The sequence below is a fragment of the Lutjanus erythropterus genome, chromosome 7, assembly GCF_056507025.1.
Source record: "Lutjanus erythropterus isolate fLutEry1 chromosome 7, fLutEry1.hap2, whole genome shotgun sequence".
Lineage (NCBI taxonomy): Eukaryota > Metazoa > Chordata > Actinopteri > Lutjaniformes > Lutjanidae > Lutjanus > Lutjanus erythropterus.
The window spans coordinates 13,765,955-13,789,730 of NC_139323.1; the positions used below are offsets into that span (position 1 = coordinate 13,765,955).

Consider the following 23,776-nt stretch of genomic DNA (forward strand, 5'->3'; position numbering starts at 1 on the left):
GAGAGCTTCTCAAATCTAGAGTTTCCTTCTAGGTAGGACTCTCCTTCCCAGGCTTCCGTAGTCCAGCCCCCTCACTAATGTACTTCCAGTGCTGTGACCTTTGTTTACTGTCTGTCTAGTCAGTCTAGTCAAAAATAGACCGAGCCTAACTCTCTGCTGCGAAAACCGCGTTCGACACCGGTTCTTAAAGTCTGACTATCTGTCGCTACAGTGATTAGTGGATATCTTTTCAACATGAATTCCGCCACAGCAGACAGCTTTCGACATTTTTGCACGGAGAGCGATTTTCCACCGCGGAGGCGACAACAAGTGAGCTAGCTAGCTGGTGTCTGTCGCCGCTAACATTCGTGCGTTGGTGCCCGTTTGTCGTCCTCTCCTGGTTACCGTACTGCCACATAGATTAGCATAACGGCAAGCAGTCACACAGGTGAACTGAAACGGTTAAAAACGGAGCCGCTCGACGGCTAACGAGCGACACGACAGTGTTCCTTGGTGGAAATTACACCGGTCTTGGTTGCATAAGCTAAAACTAGAGTTTTTATTTAACCATGGCTATGGCCAGCAGTTTCCTTAACACGGTAAGTTTGTCATTTTACACAGCAATTTGTGTGACGTAACGTCCTTCTTATGTCGCATTATTTGCTGATTGAAAAAATGTATATTGCCTAATGGCATTAAATGCATCTCCATGGTCAAATATCGCCTTTTTGTTCTCAGGATGATGCCTCTCCAGCGGCTCTAACAGACTTGTGCCTGACTTATGTGAGCCAAAACCTGGAGTGTTTCTGTGTGAAGCGCCCTGATGGCTCCCTGTGCTTCAGAGAGGCTGTACTCTTCCCACAGGAGCTAGCAGACCAGCTGCTGGCCAAGATGGCTACTGAAGGTAAACCTGGACCTCTAAAGACATTTCTGAACAGTCAAGAGCTGGTGGTTGCTGAGCCTACAGCGCCGCTTCATTGAAGATCTACAGTCTTTTTACCCAGTTCAAGAGAAAATTTGGCACTTGGATGTCCAGTCAGTTTTGATGGGAGATGTAATCCAGAGGTTTTAAAAGGGTTCAAGGGAGGCTCAGTGAATGGAGGTGAAAAAATATTAGAGTGGATATCAAAAGGAGATTACACGGGCTAGTTTAAATGTGTGTGTGATTTGGTTGCAGTAATTTTGGAGAATTTTACAGTTTATTTCACTTTTCCAGAGGCAAAAACCAATGCCATATAACCGACCTTTTTGTGTATTTGGTGTAGTCTGAAGTTATGTCTAAAAGTAGTCTTGTGATACCAGACAATCAGATATCTCGCAGCCTAATGATGGTCTTGGAATTTCTAAATCCAGAGCAGTTGCTTGAACCATGATGAGAACAGCTACTAACAAACCCACACACCACTTACATTTTTGTAAGGACACACCATACCAAAAATGATACACTCCCTCCATTCTTCTCAGTAGTAACCACGCGTGATCAAACATTTAGACACTGACTTGTCTGTCTGGTCAAACAGCAATATTAGGTTATCTTGGCTCAATTTTGTGAAATAAGACAGAAGGTTAAGAGTAGGGGCTGTGCATTTTTCCAAACCTAGTCTGAGGGGAGATCTAAAGTCTCAGACAAATGATGATGTAGTCAGAATTCCTCAGTGTGTGCTGTATTGACCAAACATTCTTCTGTTCAGCAGTGCCAACATGTATCAGGATCCATTGCATATGATCTTTTGACGCCCATGCTCATATTTGCCCTGTATCACCACCGTAGTCTATAGCTATTACTCTTTTGGTCAAAACATAGCAGAGAATTAGATGGTAAATGTACACCCCCTGGTAACCCAGAGGGGAAGACTAGAAATCCAAGCTGAAATAGCCCCTAGTTCTTCTTAAACACAAACCACATCACTGTGACATCACTGGATGTAGGAAAAAGAACAGATTTTACAGCAGGGGAACTCAGTTTTCTCAGCCAATATAACAAGACAGTGAGGAGTGTATTGCTCCAATTGACTACAGTCACCATCAACACTGACTGGACATCCATATGAAAAGTGCCAAATTTTTCCTTTAAAGTGCCTGTTGAATTTTCATATACAAACATGACTGATTACAACTATCGGTTGATGAAAATTAAACCCTGGCTGATTTTGGACATCCTCCTCTATATCCTGAAAAAAATAAAATGTGTGGCATTTTTGAGCTACTCAGTCTGATGGTATGTTGTCACCTAAACCAAAAGCCTTCCCTGTTTAAACAGAGATGGTATTGTGCAAGGCTCCAGGCTGCTCAGTCCTGCGTGAACACAAAAATGAACCTTAACTCTAGTTCATTCCACTTCAGGTCCGCTGAATGACAGCACAGTGGGTGTATTTCGGAACTGTGAATACCTGCGGCTGAGACGAGCCTGTATCCGTACAGCGCGGATCTCTGCTGAGGCCTTTCAGAAAGCCCTGTGCCCTCACAGACTGCTGGAGCTGGATGCTGCCAGGGTCAACGCAGACCTCACCATTCCTGATATTCTACAGGGTCTTGCCACCAATAAATACTGTCAGGTAAAGTAAGAGTATGTCATCAGACATGCTGTCAAACCATCCTCGATATTAAAAATGTAAACTTTTATTCTTATTGACAGCATGTCTGTTGTTTTGTTTTTTGCTCTCTGCAGGAGTCCCTCCAGCGACTTGTCCTAACAGGTCTCACTATGTCCTCTCTGGAGGAGCCAATCCGGTATCGCTTCAGCTCCCTGCAGGGTCTCCGCTCCCTCTCTCTAGCCAACGTAGACTTCTATGACTCTGGGCTTGTCGATGTGTGTTCCCTGCCACGGCTGGAGAGCCTCGATCTTTCCAACACTTCAGTTACCAACCTGAGCCCTCTGCTGGGCCTGAAGGAGCGCCTGCGCTCACTAACACTGCACCAGCTGAAAAGGCTGGAGATGAGCACTGCTCAGCTGCTTGGAGTCATAGGCCAGCTGGATGTATTGCAGGTTCGTGGAAGGACGGAAGTTGTCTATTAAGCCTGTTTCTTTTTAGTTGATTTTCACTTAGAGAAAACGCTGCCTCCATGATTTCACGTACTGTGTTTGTTTGTATTTTTGTAAAATTGTGATGTGTGTTTGTGTAAAACCCTGCCTTTGCAGCACCTGGACATCAGTGATGATAAGCAGTTTACCTCTGATGTGGCTCGTCAACTGCTTGGACAGCCAGGGATCCTGCCCGCTCTTGTTTCCCTGGATGTGTCAGGGAGAAAACAGGTGTGTTTGTTTTCTGAGTTAGATTGCAGAGAAAGCATGCAAGCTATAGAGCCAAGTTGTAATTTCCTACATGTGTAAATGTTGCAGGTGACTGATGCAGCTGTGAAGGCATTTGTTGAAGAAAGACCAGGGATGACCTTTGTGGGGCTTCTGGCCACAGATGCTGGATTTTCTGACTTCCTCTCTGGAGAAGGAAATCTAAAAGTAGGGTTAGATGCATGTACACATCACACGGATGGTTCAGATATTATTAAGTGGGGTTGTAGGAGGTACTTATCAATAGTCAGTGTATTATCTACATGAAATGGTGGAAGACACTCACCTGGTTTGGAGAAGCAGTAGGAGTCCTGCTGTAGGAACCCAAACAATGTACCGCTGTGGAGCGGGTCAGCAGCAAAACATACATATCTATACCAGTTGAAATGTACGCTATATTTAGAATATTTTCATTGTTTAACCTTGTCATCAGAGAAATATTGCTCTCTTAAAGGCCACCAAACCACATCGGCAAAAGCAGTAATTACCTTGCAATAGATGAGAGTTGCTGGTGTACCACTCCTTTGATTGGTTAGTTTGTTTGTGTTCCATCCTCCAAAGATTTAGATCAGATTCACAGAAGTCACACAATAATACAGACAAACTAACTGATCAAGGCAGCAGTAGTCTCAGAAAAGCCTGTCTGACAGCAGAGTAAAGTTGCAAAATGTATTCTAAATATAGTAGCGTACACTGATGTTTTTTTAGATGGCTAAGATATGTTTTGCTGCTGACTCTGTCCACAACAGTACATTGCTTAGCTTCCTACACCAGTAATCCTGCTGGTTCTAGGGACATGACAACTGCCATGTACCATAAGTAATACACAATCCACTTCAAAAAACCTGAGCCTCTAAGGTCAATAACATTGCATAGAAACTTATGTTTGTGACAGTAAACTATCTTTTGTGTGTATACAGGTTACAGGAGAAGCCAACGAGACCCAGATCTGTGAGGCCCTGCGTCGCTACAGCGAGAGGGAAGGTTTTGTGAGAGAAGCTCTGTTTCATCTATTCAGTCTGACACACGTCATGGAGAAACCGAGGCCTGACATACTGAAGGTAGACACAAATTATGGTCTTGGAAATTAAGTATTTTTTCTCATTCCATTAAGATAAAATTTGTTTTGCCTATTCTGTCTGAACACAGTGTAGATTATCACATTCTATTGTTTCATCACACTTACACAATACATACAGCAACATATCTGAGGTCCTGCTAGATGTTATGGTATTGTGCCAAACTCCCATAACCCAACTCATCTCACGCACACTTTGAGTTCCTGATCTGTGTCACTTAACATAATATCACTTCCTCTTGTTTTTCTTCTAGCTGGTAGTTTTGGGTATGAAGAATCATCCTGCCACTCTGAATGTCCAGCTGGCAGCCAGTGCCTGTGTGTTCAACCTGACAAAGCAGGACCTGGCAGCGGGAATGCCTGTCAGACTGTTGAGTACCGTCACTCAGCTTCTATTGGAGGCCATGAGGACTTTCCCCAACCACCAACAGGTAGCTTCATGCCCACACTACTGTCGTAGTGGCATAACACTGCATGCCCTATTGGACACAAAAAAAGAAATATATACCTGCATTCACACGTGATACAGTTTACCAGCACAGGGAACTGTGAGAACAAGAAAATGTTTCGTGTGACATGTTGTCAGTTCGGATCAGTAATGGACAAGCCAAGCAAGTTTGTTTCAAGACAGATAACTGTAGAAGACTGGTGGTGACATGGGCCTGCAGCTCAGGGTGCTGACCTAGTTAGTTTGGAACATCCCACAAAGGAAAACCATGTCTAGCTGAAGGTTGTCAAAAACATCAACGTATCTATACTTTTTCAGTACCACATGTTCAAACAATGAGCCTCATGCAAGAACGTTTTCATATTCTTATCTTAAATTTCTCTTACTTGTCTTCATATGAAGGGCTTGTATGAACATGCCACATAAGATTCAACAAAAGCTCTGAAGTGTGTAAATGATCCACCTATGCATATTTGTGAGACTTGTAAATTAACATAATTAACGCCCCAATAATACCATATATGGCTGTGCTTCCTGCCCCATTTGTCAGGAAGTGTTCATTCCTGAAAATGGCATCAGAGAGAACAAAGAACTTTACGAGTTTGGAGTTTGACGTCCTGCTTGTCTCGATATGAAAATGACTTCAGAGGAAAAAACGACTCGCCACAGTGAGGGATGATCAATAACTGCAGTGAGAGGAGAGGGTCAGGAGAAGTCTTCATGACAGACATGGTAGAGGACAGAATAAGTGAAGATGTTCACCAGGACAGAGACTTCATGAACCTGCTTGTGCCGATATATCGCCAATACACCTGACAGCAGGTAATAATGGATCATTGAAAAAATTATGATATGTAAATTTACAATTATAATTTGAAGTGTAGTCAAACAGGATTATGTTGACATAATTATGAAGTGTTATTTGTTTTTAAAAGTCAAAATGAATGAAATATGCAGTCATAAGTGAAAAACTTCAGTTTCAGTAACAGCAGACTAACTGCACATGACTACAACAGGTCTGGACCACTCGTAAATTATGCTCAAATCTAAAAAAAAAAAAAAAGACAACTCATAATACGTGAAAATTGGTGAATGCCATAAGTTAGTTAGTATGTTTAAATTTCCAGTGTGGTGACATTGTGACAGCCTGTAAATTCCAATGTGTTGGGGAACTTCCCACAGTCAAAGAAAAAAAACTGTAGCTTCCTTTTTCTGTTTTCCTCACCATGGATGGAGGTAAGAGCTCACACAACTAAATACAGAAAAAATCTTTAGGAAGAATGCTCGCTGCAAATAAAACAATATGAATAGCCATTTTTTTTCTTGATCTGGTTACTGAAAGGGTTGAATGCTGGAGAAGTTTCAATACTACTTGGTACTGGGTTATTTCAATCAATACCTTAAAGGTATGGAGAACCAATACTTAACCCTAATATTTACCCTCGGTAATGGACGTTACATCATTTTACAAACATCAGGCAACTAGCGCTGTTGTCATGTTTCTTTGTTACATGAAGCCACACTTTTATTGATTGATTGACTGAATGATTATGGATTATCAGACACAGAAACAACAAATCCAACCTGGACCTAAGAAGATAGAAGAAAAGAAAACAGGCACACAAGACATCCAACTTCAGAACTAAACAGCACAATTTAACACTCAATTTATGACATAAAAACAACTCACATTTTGTTGCAAGTTTCAAGCAGCATAGACACATGAGTACGTTCTGCAATGTGCAACTGGCAGAAAAACATGTTGTCATTGTTAAAAGGAATTGAAAAGCTTGGAGGCATACAGTTCCAATGGAACTGGATTTGGAACCGATTCTTAGCGGTTTCAGTGCACGATCCCCATCCCTTCTTGCACAGGCTCCAAGTCAGACATGCAATAATCTTTTTGTATACACATATTACTGGGCCCATGTAACAAAACACAAAGAGAAAAGGACAATAACAGATTTTGTGAGGTCTTTGCAGTTGGATGTTGTTCAGGTTCTGGACTGATGCCTGTCTTGGTTTCTCTGTTTATAGCTGCAGAAGAATTGCCTGCTGTCTCTGTGCAGTGATCGCATTTTGCAGGAGGTTCCATTCAACAGGTAAGTACATGATTGTAATATCACCTTAACGTGAAGTTATAATGTATTATCTAAATGGTTACAGTCATTTAAAGGTCCTGTGTGAAGCATTTTACATGTATTGATTTGTATTACCACTTTGTTAACAGATTATAACTTAAGTTTAAAGAGATAATTTTCCCCAACTTGCCTCTTATCAGCTCCACTACAGCACTTACAGTGCAACACTAGCTAACATTAGCATAGAAATGGAATCTGCTAACCTGAACAGATGAACAGCACCCACCACAACAGAAGCCCTGACTTTACTTACCTAATCCATCAACATGATGCTGGTTAGTCACATTCAGTCTTGCGTATGCCACACCGCTGTTTTTGCAGACACCTAGGATGCTCGCTTGAGCTTATGCAATGTGAACATCAGCAACAGAATGCTGACAGCAGTTCAGTTAACAGCCACCAGCATCAGTAATAACAGGATTTTCAAGGAAATTGCACGTAGTACCTCTTAAAAAAACGACTAAATGTATAAAATAAAGTGGATGCAAACAGGAAACCAAAAAGTAAAATAGTTGATGTCATAACTTTAAACCAAATCAGTCAAAGATGTTCTATGTTTACAGTAGAAATGTTGTGCTCTCTCTCGGTTTGTAAGGTTTGAAGCTGCCAAACTCGTGATGCAGTGGCTCTGCAACCATGAAGACCAGAACATGCAGAGGATGGCTGTGGCTATCATTTCTATACTGGCTGCTAAGGTATGTTGTGTTGTATTATTTATGCATCCTTGGCACATTTGCTGGGTTGTTCCTAAGCTTGTAGATGTTTGCTTTTTCCAGTTGTCCACAGAGCAGACAGCTCAGCTGGGAGCAGAGCTGTTCATAGTGAAGGTAAGATTCTCATCTCCATTCTGTTCTCTTCCACTTTTACTAATTTACCCAAATTTTCATAGTGAATATGCTTCTTCCTCCCCCCCTGCAGCAACTGCTCCACATTGTGCGTCAGAAGGCTACTCAGGGCATGGTGGACGCCACCCTCAAATTTACACTGAGTGCACTCTGGAACCTTACTGATGAATCACCAACAACCTGCCGCCATTTTATTGAGAATCAGGGCCTGGACCTGTTCATTAAAGTTCTGGAGGTAAACAAAAAAATCTGCATGTAAATAAAGAGTAAGCACTGCATAGAACCAGTTAATCATCACGCTTCATCACATGTTGCTCTGTATATGTATGCCTGTGGGGTGGGCTGACTCACTTGTTTTCTTTCCATTCCTCCCCTTCCTCCCCCACTCCCACCATCTCTCTCCGCAGTCCTTCCCCAATGAATCTTCTATTCAGCAGAAGGTTCTCGGGCTGCTGGTGAGTTTACTGCTCTTTTATTACCCTTTAGAAAAACACAATGTTGAATAAATTTACAACATTAAGACATCATTATTCCCTCTTCACCTTTTGTGCAGAACAACATAGCAGAGGTTGGGGAGCTGCATGGAGAGCTGATGGTGCAGGGCTTCTTGGACCACATCAGGACTCTGCTGCACAGCCAAGAGGTGGAGGTCAGCTACTTTGCTGCAGGCATCCTCGCACATCTGACGTCACGAGGAGAGGAAGCCTGGACACTCAGCCCCGATCTCCGGTCTTCACTGCTGGAGCAGCTGGTAGGAATCAGCAACACTGCTCAGAACTCAAGCACATAAATACTGTACGCAGTTATTTTGAAAACTTGGTTTGAGTTTTTTGCATGTGTTTGTCTCCCTAGCATGCTGTCATCACAAAGTGGCCCCCGCCTGAGTGTGAAATGGTGGCCTACAGGTGAGGTGCATCTTCTCTACAGTAATAATAAAGCACAAAAACAGCTGCATTGTTCATTTTCATACAGTTTTTAGAAATAAATGTTAAGAGAGCACCATTAAAAAGTCAGTAAAATGTCATGTCTTTATATTGAGGTGTAGAGTTTTAGTTTGTCTGAATTGGAGTCAGAACATACTCTTCTCAGGCTTATTTATGTTTCATCAAACCTTTAAACTAGCTTAAATGAAGAGATATTAAATTTAAACATCAGTTTAGTTTTTATTTTAAATTTAGATTGAACTTAATTCTGTTGCACCACATCTTTAAACTGTACTTTTTTGAGATGGATTGAGCAACGCAGTTCTCTGCTGAGTTGTCATGAGTAGGCTAATAAGGCCAGCAGCTTTTTTGCTAGCTAACAAACAGATGGGCATCTCTATATTGATTAAACTCTATTTAATTTTGGTTTACATCACTTAAGTTGGATTTGGAACATATTAGTTTTTAGAGCTCAGCTTAACTTTAAATCTGGATTTTTTAATTTAAACCTAGTTTTGCTAAACTTTGATAGGAACTAATCTTAGATTAAATTAATCTTTGTTGATGCAACCCAGTGTTAGAAACACACTGTCAGAGCCTTTGCATGAACACATGACATACAGTACAAAATAAACATATCCCTTATGTCTCTTATTCTATAGGTCATTTAACCCCTTCTTTCCCCTGCTTGAGTGCTTTCACACCCCCGGTGTCCAGCTGTGGGCAGCCTGGGCCATGCAACATGTCTGCAGCAAGAATGGTGAGACATAGATACACACACACACACACACACACACACACACACACACACACACACACACAAAAAAAAAAAAAAAAAAAACAAATGTTCTAGGTTTATACATTTACCAACTTACAATTCCTTTACTGACATCCCTTTCAGCAGTTATTTATTCACCTAACAGATCTGATATTGTATCACTCTGTGTCTCTGCAGCTGCTCGCTACTGCAGCATGTTGTTGGAGGAGGGTGGCCTGCAGCAGCTCGAGCTCGTTCACACACACCCACAGACCCATGCAGACGTCAAAAAGTTGGCTAAAAGCATTCTGGAGAGCCTGCAGAACCACAGAGCCCGCACTGGCCAGCCTGCACCGTCACAGACAAGTCGCCGGGCACCGCCTCAGTAACCTCACAGAGGTAAAGACTCACGCACCAGTGGTGATTCACTGCATCAGTCTCTCAGTGGCTGAAGAGTTTTTTTATTCTTTTACATTTTCGCTTTCAGAAATTCAGGCTCGCTGACCAAGAGGAGGATGTCAACTGGGTCCCACCACAAAGGGGATTTCGTATGTGTGTATCCCACGCACAAACACACTTTATCAAGAATCCCCAGGACAAAGACTACGCAATTCTTTGCACACACACTAACTTTATTTATTTTCTTTGTGTTTGTTTCAAAACAAAAATATTTGTGTGTGCTAATCTTGTGATAAAAAAAAATTAAATTATGAGTAGAACTGTTGGTCAGTTTTAAGCTCAAATCTCAACCTGAGGTTTGTGTCCGCGCTCGTTCTTGTTAGTCTGACATTGGCATCATGATGATTTTCTTACCAAAAACGTGTGCACACGCACAACTCTCAGTTTGGGATTGACCCCACAAAAGCTCCGGCTCCTGTACATTACTGAGGGCTCTGGTTGTCCGAACTGTTTGATTAGCTCATTAGAAATACGCATGACGCTGCTGTGAGTTCAAGCATGCTGGAGTTTGTATGAATGCTTGTACTGTTCATTTAAGGAATGCCTGCTTGTTTGTTTGTAGCAGTGTTCTGTTCACTGAAACCCATGCCGCTGGGTCCACAATACTGCCGTTGCTCTCCTCTTCATTTAGTCTTCTATCGGCTAATGCCTTTGATTTGATGTGACAGGACGCTTGCCAAGGGTGTGTTCACTTCAGTGGGTTCAAATGTTCTGAACATTAAAGACAAAAACCTAAATTATAGAGAAGTTACATCTCTTTGAGAAGCTCCAGTGCATTTTCTTTTCTAAACACTTACCAGCCCCTAAATCAGATGTTTCTGTGGCAAACCCAGTAGTGCTGTAAATTACAAGATTCAGAGTAGAATTCACATGATAAGTTGAAATGTTACCATAAATTATGTCTGGTCAAGTGCAAAAAAATGCTCTGGACACAAATGGCAATAATGATGAGGTCAGTATTATCATGATGGATGTACATGTGTATTGAGTTAAAGCTGTTTTCTCTTTGAGAAGCTCATGTATATATTGGTATGTTTGCTGTGCTTCCCAATGCGTCAGAGTGTCTTAAAGACAAAGACGGCACTTCGGTGTGAGCATGTGTGTATGTACATCTGTACAAGTAGCTGCATCTTAAAGAGTGTATGTAAATTGTACATAATAGCAAATGAAAGAGGAAAAAGTAACCGTTCATTCAGAACTGTTTTAAAATGGGCTGCATGAAAGTTACTATACGAAATGTTCTATTGTTTGTTTTCTGATAAGAACAAAGAAGGGGTTTACCCAAGGAGAGTGGGGGTGTTTCTGGAAAATATTTAAGTGTTTTTCTGCTCTGAAACACGTCACCATGTGACATAAGAATCCACCAGGATTCTACACATAGTCTCATATATATATGTAGATGCCACATTGACCACTTCAGCCTCTTGCTGCAGTTCATCAACATAGCTGCCATATTGGACCAGGAAAAGACTGGCCTGTGAACAAATACATGTAAACAGGGGAGCTGCCATTTTTCAATAACATTTATTTTACAGCCGGTTTAAATGAATCATATGGAGTACAAAAAAAAGACTCTGTTACTATTATAGGTAATAGTAGTATTATTCTTACAGTGATTTTTATCCAGAAAAAAACAGCTCCCCCTTTTCCATGAATTTGTTTACAGGTCTTTCTCTGTCCAGTGGATGAGAGCAGTTGTACCTCATGTCCCTGTTTTGAGAGCGACCATGTCCACCTTTGAGTGGAAACAAGCGCTGTTAAAGTGCCTTGTGCCAATAGGAAAAAAACTAGCGGCACCATGCCTAAAAGCTGCTGCATCACTTTTTGGAAATCAAACAATAAAAAAAAAATATTTACGATTTTATGCAGTTCTCTAAATAGCAATAGGACAGTAAGAAGAGATGTGTGGCACAAGGCCATCCACAAAGAGGATGAAAACAGTAAACTGAGACCCAGCCAGTCAGTATGTGTCTGTGGCAAAAACTTCATCGTACTAAAGTTAGTTAATAATGCTTCTGAGTAAATGACGTGTGCAGACTTTGCCTGTAGATCAAATTGAATGAGAAAATAGTCGTCGTGATGGTGTTGCTAAGGTTTTTAACTGTGAAAAAATATGACCCTACCATAAAAAACCTGCTTTTAGAATGGAGTTTGATTTACCAGTCCACTGGGAAAAAAGGATTAATAATTTAAATGAGTTGACCTGCCTACTGTAATGTTTTCTACTTCTCTCTGCTCAAAGTAAATGCTTGCTTGTATTAAGCACAAATGGCTATCTAAAGAAAGACAGCAGCTCCACGTTGCCACAGATGAAATTAGTTTACAGAAAGAACAAATTAGCACAACAACAAAATAGTGTCTTAAAGTGGCAGTTGTCTGAAATACATCCTTCTTCTGGCCTCTCTTTAGAAGCCTAAAAAAGTTCATGCCCCATCCCCACCACAACGTTATCATTTATTGAAAATAATTGGGGAAGCAACTGATCCGCTACCTGGATGGACTCTTACCTATATGGCAGCAATGCTGATGTATGAGCCAAAGGCCAACATTGCATCTTTGTATATATGTCTATAATGTGTTACCAGGTACGCTTCTGCTGTCCAGAGAAGCCTCAATTTGCTGCAACGGCAAACACCCACATTCTCCTTTTTCATTTTAGGTCTTCTCATTAAGGCTCCATCATCATTCTCTATGCAATCATAACTAATGTCGCTCTCACAAACTGCCGTCAAACCCGATATAACCACAATGACTCTTGGACAAAACATTTTTGAGGCTTCAGCAGGAACAGTGACAGGTCACATGACTTGTATGGTACTCTAAAACAGCTGTTGGGAAAACATACTTCACCTCATCTGCTCAGTGAATTATGGCCTTATTGTTTTCTGTAAATCAACTGTTGCTGTATGAGCTTGCTAATTATGCATGTGTCCTGAGCTGATCTCATCTGCTTTAATGAGGGCAAAAAGCAGCAGATGACGCAGAATCTGTTTTTGTATTTTTCTGTTGCTCCTTATAATGTCGGCTTGTTTAGCTGGGCCCTTTAACATCTCCCTGGATGAAGTCCAGTTTTAATTTTCCCACAAGAATTTAAAACGGACAGAAGAGTCAAAAAGTCAAGATACTGTATGTCTGCTCTGACTGTGCCATGTTGCTGCTGAGAGTCACGTTTTCAAGTTTGGAAATAAAAGAATGTACATTCCCATAAACTGGACATGGTGCTTGTGTGGTGTTTTTATTTAAAAAATAAAACGGTAGAAAACTTGATCTTTTTTTGTCACATTACATTGAGTCACAAAAGCAAACACTTGAACTTCTGAGAACTCCTGCTGACCTTAACTAATGTATCGACACTGGCTAGAGAGCACACACAGAATCAATGGGATTTAATTGCCTATCAGACGTGTGGTCACAGAGACCAGTGTTCGTCTGTGTAGGCACGTCTGTGTCAGAGAGAAATTCAATGGCTCCACAGAGTTCATTCCCCAGTGTACTGCGGGGGTCTCTTCTCGATGAAGGCAGCCATACCCTCCTGTCTGTCCCGTGTGGGTATGACCTGAAAAGACAAAGGCAGATGATCTTACTGGAGACCACCTCAGAGGGTTTCATAAACAGCAGAGAGAGAGAGAGACTTAAGTTTTATGGCTAACAAAGCATCATCAATGTCATGGGTTGTTTTAGAGTTAAGGTAAAAAGATGTTTGACTCACAACAATCATACAACATTATAGTGTTTTAACAATCAGTAAGCAGTGGAATTCTTACCCGAGCATAACACATCCTCTCTATTGCCATTGCTGAACTAATGTCAACCTGGAAGAGACAGATTTCAGTAATGACTGCAGTATCACTGATGTGCAAAAAATTAAATTAATCTGTGAATCATGATGTACCTCAACACCTCTGTTCATTGCCTCTTTTGCCATCCGTACAGCGATGGGACCCTGGACAACCAAAATGGGAGAGAGTTAGATAAGACATCATACACTGACCGATCAGTCACAACATTAAAACCTGAAAAGACTGATATTCAGCACCAAGACATTAGCAGCATGTCCTTTAAGTCCTGTAAATTGGAAGCTGGTGCCTTCATGGATTAGATGTATTCTCCTGAACATCCTACAGATGCTTCATCGGATTGAGATTTGAGGAATTTGGAGGCCAAGTGAACACCTTGTTAACACCAGGCCACCTTCTTCCATCGCTCCATGGTTCAGTTCTGACGCTTCCACGCCCATTATAGGGGCTTTCAGGTCGGCATGGACACCCTGACTGGTCTGTAGCTAAGCAACAAGCTGTGGTGCCCTGTGTGTTCTGACACTTATTTTATTAGGTACTGCATACCAGGAATACTTCACAAGACCTGCTGTTTTGGAAATGCTCTGACCCGCCCTCTAGCCATCACGATTTGGCATGTGTCAAAGTCACTCCGATCCTTACACTTTCACATTTTTCCAGCCATTGTAACAAGATAATCAGTGTTATCCACCTGACTTGTCAGTCGTTTTAATGTTGTGGCTGATCAGTGTGGACAAACTGAAAACATAGTTAAGGGGAACATCAGTGTTGCATGATAATCGGTTTATTCATCATGAGGAGTACGGCTCAGCCTGTAAAAACAGTTGTATACGTCACAGTGATGTTATAACAGGTTTTAACACACATACTATGTGTAACAGGAAGCCTGTGGATGTGGAGTGTGAAAGATGTTGGTGTTTGCAGGGCAGGAGGAACCTAATAAAAGTTTCACTGAAATGCAAAAGTTGCATTATGAAAACTGCAGGATTATTTGGAGCATGATCCCTAAAGCTCAGGATGTCTCTGGCTCTGCAGCACAGATTTTGGCCACTGTTTTTATGCCTCCATGCATACAGCTGTGACCAGACGCATTATGTTTTTCATATTGTCTATCCATTCATTCTCATGAACACAATAACTCAAGAACCCCTTCAGAGAATTTCTTCAAATTTGGTGCAAACGTCCACTTGGACCCGAGGATTAACTGATTGGATCTTTGTGGACAAAAGTCACTGTGACCATGTGTGACCATAGTTCAACAATACAGACATGCAAAATTGACCACAAATGTCTTAACAGGAGAAAGAATTGTTAATAACTTTTATTAAATTTCTTCAAGTCTTCACTACATATGAGTCTGGACAGACATGGAAGTAAACTACAACCTGACTGGGTGGCAGAGACATACAACCGCACAGGGGTAATTCTAGTTTTATTTTTAATCTGACTCTTGCAAATCCTCCAACTTTATAATTGGAGTGCTGATTTAAACAGTGCTCAAATTCAGCTGTAGGGACTTCATACATTTCAGCAGTCGATTGCAGAGACTACTTTCCGTGTCTTAAAAAATTCTGGAAATTTTCCCAGGAAGCCACACCAACACTAATGGAAAGATCGGAGTGCTCGTACAGCTGATTATCTCCTCCATCCATCCTCACTTTCATTCAATGCAAACTCCTGTCAATCACTGAATCCACACCAACACAAACGTGTCGATTAATGTGCGTGCGTGTTCATGTATGTGTGTGGTGCTATTTGTGGTCCATTTCTCCACTTGACTGCCACTCTGGCCCTGCCAACTGCGGGCATCTGAACTGGAGTGAAAGAAATATGGAGCGACAGAGGCCTGGAGAGAAGGAGAGAGGAAGAAGAGGGGGGAAGGTGGGAAGAAAACACCAGGAAGACAGAAAGGCAGATTGAAAAGAGGCGGACAAGAAGGAAGCGGAGGAGAATGAGGGAGGATGAGCAGGTCGTTGGCCTGGAGGAGGAGGAGGAGGAGGATGCATCAGTATCAGAGCTGTGTGTGTTTGTATTCTAACCTGGGGCAGTATCTCTCTGGCCAGGCTGAGCGCCTCTCTGTAGGCAGCGTCTCCTGTCTGGTTCTGTTCTACAGCTCTGTTTACGAGCCCCATCTCCAGAGCTGTCTGCCCTCCCACACGTCTACCTGATAACAAACACACACAGAGAGTGAGATGCACAAAACCTTCGCCGAACGACGCGCACCCTATAGAAACATGTCAGCGTTTGTGTAATGCCACCTGTGAAGATGAGCTCTTTGGCCAGAGTGATGCCAACCATCCGCGGCAGCCGCTGACTGCCCCCTGCAGGACGAGCACATCAAGGTCAACTCCTGCACAGCCGCTTTGTCTCTCTACACTCTTAGAAATAAAGGCGCTTACTAGACGCATGAAGGGTTCTTTGGCTTGTCCTCATAGGAGAACCCGTTTTTGGTTCCTGCTATAAGCTTTTATAAAGATTCCACTTGAGGGGTTCTACCTAGAGCTCAAGACAAAGGATTAATCTGAGAAACATCTATGAAAGGTTTCCCACAAAACCCCCTTTAAGAGGTTCTACAGAGAACCTTTTTATGGTGCAATGATTTCACCCATAACTCTCTCTGGGGGTTCTATCCTTCTATTCTTTCCATCTTCTGTGTGCTAACAAAAAACACCCAGGTAGTTCTGCTGAGAACCCTTTTATATTCCAAACTTTTTAACTAGAGCCCACCTGGGTGTTCTACTGAAAATCTTTATTTATTCCAAAACCCACTCAGGGGGATTCTACCAAGAACTTTTTTATATTCCAAAGGTTTTATCTGGAACCAACCCAAGGGGTTCCCCCAAGAACCCTTTTACATTATTTTACAAAAAACACTTGATAAAAAAGTTCCTCCAGAATTTCAACAGTTCTTGAAGAACTCTTTCTTTCAAAAAAAGTTTTTTCCACAAAAAAGGAGCCTTCGGTCTTAGAAAAAAAACCTTGGCAAACCCTTTTTTCTTCAGAAGGTTCTAAGTAGAACCCCAGGCCTTCAGGAAAGACCCCTTTGGACCCCTTATTTCTCAGAGTGTACTTACACAATTTGCAAGGTTGTTATTTTGTGTGACCTCTGTGGAGTCTTACCCGCCCCTGGGAGCAGCCCCCGTGTCGTCTCAATCAGACCCATCTGTGCCGAATATGCTGAAACACACACAAACACACACACACACACACACACACACACACACACACACACACACACACATACATACACACACACATACACACACACACACACACACACACACACACACACACAGAGGACAGTTGAAGGTCTGTGTGTGCTACTGAGTGCCATTAAGCCGGGGAGGAGCGTAAAGTCTGACTGATGCCTCTGTCAGAGCAATCGACGCAAACACCTGCTCACCTAGCTCGTCAGCACTCGGCCAATCGCCGAGCTGCCATGACTGATTTAACCAATCACATGTATATTCAGCTGCGTGAACAGCTGGGCAGATGTGTCTGGCCTCAGCAGCAATCATTAGTCCCTGAGCTCAGCAGCAGATCATTAAAGGTGCTCAGTGAAAAACAAATCAACTTCTCCGGAGCATCAACAGATTAGTAGTTGACCGCTGTGTATTTATCTCTACAGTCTTTGAAATGGTCCAAAAGAAAAAAAAAGAAAACCAGCATTTACATGCATTTTCTTCAAGACATGTTTCTCTAGATTACACTCAAGAAAGACAATTAAAATCTTCTTATTCTACAGTCTGCCAGTTTCATATACAGTATGTTCTGAACTGGCTTGTTCCAGTTCTTCATGGACAGTAGAGGATGTGATGATTAAACTGAGGGTAATATTAATAAGCCATTCAAATGGATATATTCTATATGTCCTGTAAATTGTTTAACATGTTTCTAGGCCTGTCACAATAATTATGTTATCAACTTATGTGTGTATGTGTACAAATGGAAATAACTGTACAAATTGCTTCATTTTATTTTATTTCACTAAACTTATCTGTATTGTATGTGTGTGAAGCATGAAGGGACCACAGCTCTCATTTTGTTATGTAAACTGTATTGTCTAATGATCATAAATTACCTTCACACCTTGATTTTGAATTGATTGCCTGCAACCCGTTCCAAAAAAGATGAGACAAGAGCATGTTTACCACTGTGGTTCATCACCTTCACTTTTACCAACACCCTGCGAGTGTTCGGGAACTGAGGACACTGACTGTTAAAGTTTTCGAAGCGAAATTCTTGCTTGATATCCAGCTTCAATTGCTCAATAGTCAGGGGTCTCTGTTGTCATATTCCCACACATTTTCAGTGGGAGACAGGTCTGGACTGCGGGCAGGTCAGTCTACTACCCAAACTCTTTTACTACAAAGCCACACTGTAACATGTGCAGGATGTGTCTTGTCATTGTCTTGCTGAAATAAAGAGACGTCCTTAAAAAGACGCTGTTCGGATGTTGCTCAAAAACTTGTCTGCACCTTTCAGCATTAACAGGGCCTTCACAGACGTGCAAGCTACCCATGATGCCATGGGCAGTAACAGACGGCTGGCTTTTGAACTTTGCACTAGTAACAATATGGACAGTTCTTTTCTCCTTTAGTCACAACGTCCATGATTTCCAAAACCAATTTGATATGTAGTCAGACCATCTCAGATGAGCTCATGTGGTACTATCCTTTATGCAATCATGTTGTTTTTCAAATGCAGCGCTGCCTGAGGGGTCGAAGGTCACAGACATTCAATGATGACCTCGCATACAGAGATTTCTCCAGATATTCTCATACTTTTAATGATATCATGGAGTGTAGATGGTGAAATCCCTAAATTTGTTATAATTGTGCATTGATCAGTGTTGTTCTTGAAATCTTAAACTGTTTGCCAAAGCAGTTTTTGACAAGGTGAACACTGAACCCCATCCTTGCTTGTGAACGACTGAGCATTTCAAGGATGCCCCTTTAATACCCAATGACGTTACTATCATCTGTTATCAATTAACCTGTTTACCTGTTGAATGATCCACACAAGTGTTTTTTGAGCATTCCACAACTTTCACAGTGTTTCGTTACCCTTATCCCAACTTTTTTGGAACATGTTACAGGCTTGTCTTGTCTTTGTACTGCACTGTATTTTATTGTACGCAGCCAAAAAGAGAAAGATTTGCCAATCATTGCATTCTGTTTTCATTTACATTTTTTAGTGTCCCAACTTTTTTGGAATTGAATTTTGTTAAAAAAAAAAAAAAAAATCTTTCTTCTTCTTTCCTAACTTTTTAAAATCATCTTATGACCCCTCAGAGTATTTCTTGCGACCCTTTGGGAAGCATCGATGCCCAGTTTGAGAGCCACTGCTCTAATCTACACTGATGGGATAAGGGAGTTGTCAGTCCACAAAAATGGCCCTAAGTGGGTGCTGTTATCCTCCAACCACTGATCTGATATGACTGGACTGGTGACAGCTGTGAAGAGCACATGACATCCCCTCTCATACCCTATTAACATCACCTGAAGGAAGGAAAGAAGAGTATCACATGTACTCAGGCATGATGCTGACTCATCCTGTTCGGAGTTGAGAGGTGAAGGTTCAGAGGTCACTCACCAGCCGTGCGGAGGTCACAGGCCAACGCCAACTCCAGCCCACCTCCAAGGGCAGTGCCATCCATTGCTGCAATGGTCGGCATGGGCAACGATGCTGCCGGGGGTATTGCGATGAAGAGAAGAAGGTTCACAAATGTATATTTTTCACCCTCATGGCTTGTGCCTGGTTGCATAAAACCACTTATAATCAGTTAACCAGTTATAGTTCTTGGTGTGGGCGATGCTTTACTCCAAACACTTTGGCAACCTTAGATGCTTTATGCAACGCTCCTAAGTGAGCTCCTTAGCTAAGGGAAATATTTTGCTTAAAAGACAAATTTAAGTTTGACACTTACGCTGATTTATGCAACCAGGCACTGGCTTTTGGAAAAATAACTGCTCACCCTAAACATAACTTGCTTTTTTTCTTACCTATCTGAGTCATGAGGGATCGCAGGCCGTGAACAAACAGATCAGACTCAGTGTTGTTCATCAGAGCTCTCTCTTTCAGATCTGCACCTGTCATGACGATACACCATCACACACATCATTCAGGCAGGCTGTGATTACAGATCGAGACACCTGGCAGGAAAAAGAAACCTTACCTGCACAGAAAACTCCTGGCACTAAACTTCTGAAGACTACCGCACGCACTGCTGAGTCATGGGACAGGGTGGACACCAGCTCCCTCATCTGCACACACAGGACACAATGTCTCAGTCAGTGTGCAGTACGTATGTGTGTGTGTGTGAGCTGTGACATCGAGGTCTGCTCACCTGTGACACAAACACATGGCCCAGAGCGTTTCTTGCCTTGACTCGGCTCATCAACACCTCCACTATCCCTGAGGAGGAGGGAGAAACAGGAGAGACAGAGAGCAGCAACTCACAGCTCAGTTTTTAACCAGTCAACTGTTTCCAATCAAAAATGTGGATTTATCAAGTATCTGATGTCCCCACTTCAGGCCTCCCACTGCCATCCTTATGCACAACTCCATGGCTTTCTACAGTTAAGTCAGTATGGAAACCTGTTACTGTCAGATGAATAAATAAATAAAGGAAAATTAGCATAAATGTATGTTTTATGATTACCTTCATAATTAACCTTTAGCATTATATTTACAGAAATGCACTTATAATAATAGGGATGCAACAATATGTCGAATATCACAATGTCGCAATAAAAAAAATGTGTCAATACTGAACTAGACTGGGACGATATGTACTGTGATATTACATGGTAATTATTTTAATTCATTATTTCTATTTTATTGTATAAACGGACGGCTACTGACAGCTGCATTGTTTTTGTTTTGCCATTGCACATTCATAATTCAAGCATTCATCTAAAAAGGGTTAGGGTTAGGGACACTTCATGCTAATTTTTTTTGTAATGCTTTGGTCAGTGGCTGGCTACTTTTAATTTACTAAAGAAGAAAAGAAGAAGCACTTTAAGACATAAAAAAACATATTTCATTTGAACAAAAAATGTTGTACATATCAGATTTATTATTGAATAAAGAATATTTTTTCATGTTGTCATTTTTCTTTGTTTGGACTTTTTATCATGCTATTATTGTACATTGAGTTTTTGGTATTGTTACTTCCCTAATATTTCCTAACTATTACCTAGAAAGATACAATTACATTACGACTTAATAGTGATTAAATAAGTAATATAATTAATAAGTTAATCAACAGGAAAATTATTCAAATGCCAAAAATGAGATAGTTACAGCTGCCCTATATTTTAACTGATTCTATTTCCTGTCATTGAATTGACTCACTGAGAGAAAGCATATTAGTATAGAGTATATATCATTTATACTATATGGTCTATACTATAAATGCATTTATGTATTCATTTATTTTATCGTAAGTTTCAACTGTGTTCTTATTTACTTGACAAGAATGGGCATTGTTGTGGTACTGCAAAGAAATAAACCTCTGGCTTTCTATTTCATGTGAGAGAAAAAAAAAGGACTATGTGGAAAAAGATAGGCCCACTGGTCCTCCTGCACATCTTGATTTTTCGTAAGCAAACCTCAATCAAACAAGTTCCCTCAATGCAACATCCCACTTTAATCATTTTCCATAAAATACCAGCACCTGTGGAGTCTAGCCTAAGTCTAATACACATATTTGTGCAGTTAAAGAGTTTCAGGCCTTAATATAAGTCACTGGAGGGCTCACGTGTGTATGTTAAATTATGAGCAGAAGTTAGCCTTCAAGGTTTTCTGTCAGAAAGCCCCTCTTGGTTAGGTTTAGAGAGGAGAAAATCATGTTTTGGGTTAAAATAGCAACATTTTTGTCAGAAGGAGCTTTTTTTTTTTTGCAGAAAACCTTGTGTGGGTTTGAACAATGGTGAAGTGTGTCCCTACCATCGTCTTCCCCCTCTAACCGCTTTAAGTCCACCTCTACAGGCTCCGCCGCCTCCGTGTGCTGCCCGCGGCTGTGTGAGCAGCTATACGCCGTCAGAGGGCGACTGACACCGGCAAGCAGTCGCGCTCCGTTCCGGGGGAGCAGAGGAGGAGTTCGGACGTGGGTTTCCCGCAGGATCACACCCGGACACCAGCTCGATGAGCACCGGGACCCTGCCAGTCTGCGAATAAGCGCCGTCATGCTGCTGTTCCTTCACTGGATAGTTTTTTAGAAGCAGGAAGACTTTTCCAGAGAAGCTGCAGGAAGTTTGGTGCAGGTACCTTCCTGTGAGAGGAGGGACTAATGCTCTCAAATAAAATACTGGTTCATACAAGACACCAGAGAGCTAAAACATGATTTATTTCATTTATGCCTGAAATGTTGAAGTGACTTAGTTTCAGTGTGATAGTTTGGCAAAAGGGGATTTTTCACTACCTTAAATTAGTTGCTATTTCACTCAGCAGGAAAGTTTTGCAATTGTGAAATCCGTCTACATTCACACTGTGCTTTTATATGTGTGGGGATCTATCATTGACGTAATGCAGTGGTGCCCAACCCTGGTCCTCAGGGCCCACTGTCCTGCATGTTTTAGATGTTTCCCTGCTCCACCACACCTGATTCAAATGATCAGGTTGTTGTCAGTCTTCTGCAGAGGCTTGATGATGAGCTGATCATTTGAATCAGGTGTACTGGAGCAGGGAAACATCTAAAACATGCAGGACAGTGGTCAGTGAGGACGAGGGTTGGGCACCACTGACGTAATGCATTCCCTGTAGCCCCTAACCCTGACCCTACCCATCACAACTAAGTGCCTAATGCTAAATATCAAGTCTTAACCCTTTAAACTTGCGAGGTCCATAATTCTGGCCCCCATAAAGCTAGAGATACCTGACAAGCAGGGGTAGAAGTAACCAATTGCAACTAGTCATTTGTAGGGTAGGCCCTTTGACCATTTTCTAATTCACAATGAAAATAAGTTGATTGGGTGGTTTTCACTGTAACTGTGGGGACACTTGATTTCTGGGAATGAAAAATTAGAAGAAAAAAAAAGATAAAGAAAAAGCAACTCAGTTAAAACATGGCCAGATGAATTTGCATTAATTTTGCTGCCCCTTAACAATCCTAAACCACTGTGCAAATGAGTCAGTGAGCCTCGAGTCAAAACATGTCAACCTCAATGTAGCAATAACATTTTATTTATCATTTTAATTTGATAAATAATGTCATTATTATTAATGTTTGTTTATTAACTGGCCTCCTGTCATTGCAGATTTGGCATCCAGGCAAAGCAAGCTGAGTATCCCTGCATTGCACCATGTAATCTACTTAGTTACTTTCAAAATTATGATTAAATTCTGAGCAGGCCTACAATTCAGATTACTGGTAATCTAGACTGAAGATTTGGAGAAACAGAAACCCCTTTTGATTGAATGCCTGCTATTGAAAATGCATCAAACATCAAAAAGTAACTAATACTCTGAGCAGTTTTTGAGAAAAATACAATGCACTTAATTATTTTGACACCAGCACTTTTACTTGTAGTTGAGTAATATGTCAGTAATGTAATGAATTACACATTTTCAGTACTTTTCTAACGTTGCCCACAAGTATAGTGGCCCCCTGGTTGTTGGACCCCACAAATATAGTTAAAGAATCCGAGACACACACTGTCCTCCATGCAGCCTCGTGTCCTGTCTCTGGAGAGTCCGGTCTTTGGCCAGACAAAGCGGCTTGTTGAGGTAAGGTTTTCCGTCAGGCTGCCCATGTCTAGTCTGACAATGCATTATTGAGCAGGTCTTTACAGGTTATGCAATTACACAGTCAGACAGTGACTCTGATGGCACAACAGTCTGAACAAAGAGCCTGGTCTTTGCACGTGTGTGTGTCTGTGCATATCCATGTGCATATCATCCAGACATTGCAATATAAATTGACCATTTCTGAAATATTACAAAGTTATTTTAGCATTCAGGTACATCAGATTACATTTATATTGATCAGATGCCTTCCCTTCTGCCACAGCGAGCACATTTTTATAGTCCATTTTATTGCTGTCTGGCTTTGTTT

At 41.5% G+C, this 23,776-nt stretch overlaps 2 protein-coding genes across 2 annotated transcripts; one reads left to right on the forward strand and one right to left on the reverse strand.

The window, feature by feature from the left end:
• Positions 1-47: 47 nt before the first annotated feature.
• zyg11 (zyg-11 family member, cell cycle regulator) lies at positions 48-11,207 on the forward strand. Its single transcript, XM_084722816.1, has 18 exons — positions 48-578; positions 718-883; positions 2,323-2,534; positions 2,648-2,965; positions 3,119-3,232; positions 3,320-3,436; positions 4,189-4,329; positions 4,601-4,777; positions 6,832-6,896; positions 7,531-7,630; positions 7,712-7,762; positions 7,854-8,015; positions 8,188-8,235; positions 8,334-8,531; positions 8,633-8,685; positions 9,366-9,463; positions 9,659-9,859; positions 9,948-11,207. The coding sequence occupies exons 1-17, from the start codon at positions 549-551 to the stop codon at positions 9,847-9,849; spliced, it is 2,241 nt and encodes a 746-aa protein (XP_084578942.1). The 5' UTR covers positions 48-548; the 3' UTR covers positions 9,850-9,859; positions 9,948-11,207.
• A 1,536-nt stretch (positions 11,208-12,743) lies between these two features.
• echdc2 (enoyl CoA hydratase domain containing 2) lies at positions 12,744-22,065 on the reverse strand. Its single transcript, XM_084722817.1, has 11 exons — positions 21,670-22,065; positions 20,066-20,133; positions 19,895-19,982; positions 19,722-19,808; positions 19,312-19,404; positions 16,837-16,893; positions 15,975-16,037; positions 15,756-15,880; positions 13,812-13,862; positions 13,684-13,731; positions 12,744-13,475 (listed from the first exon to the last, which is right to left on the reverse strand). Exons 1-11 carry the CDS (start codon positions 21,908-21,910, stop codon positions 13,398-13,400), a joined length of 999 nt encoding a protein of 332 aa, XP_084578943.1. The 5' UTR covers positions 21,911-22,065; the 3' UTR covers positions 12,744-13,397.
• Positions 22,066-23,776: the final 1,711 nt, after the last annotated feature.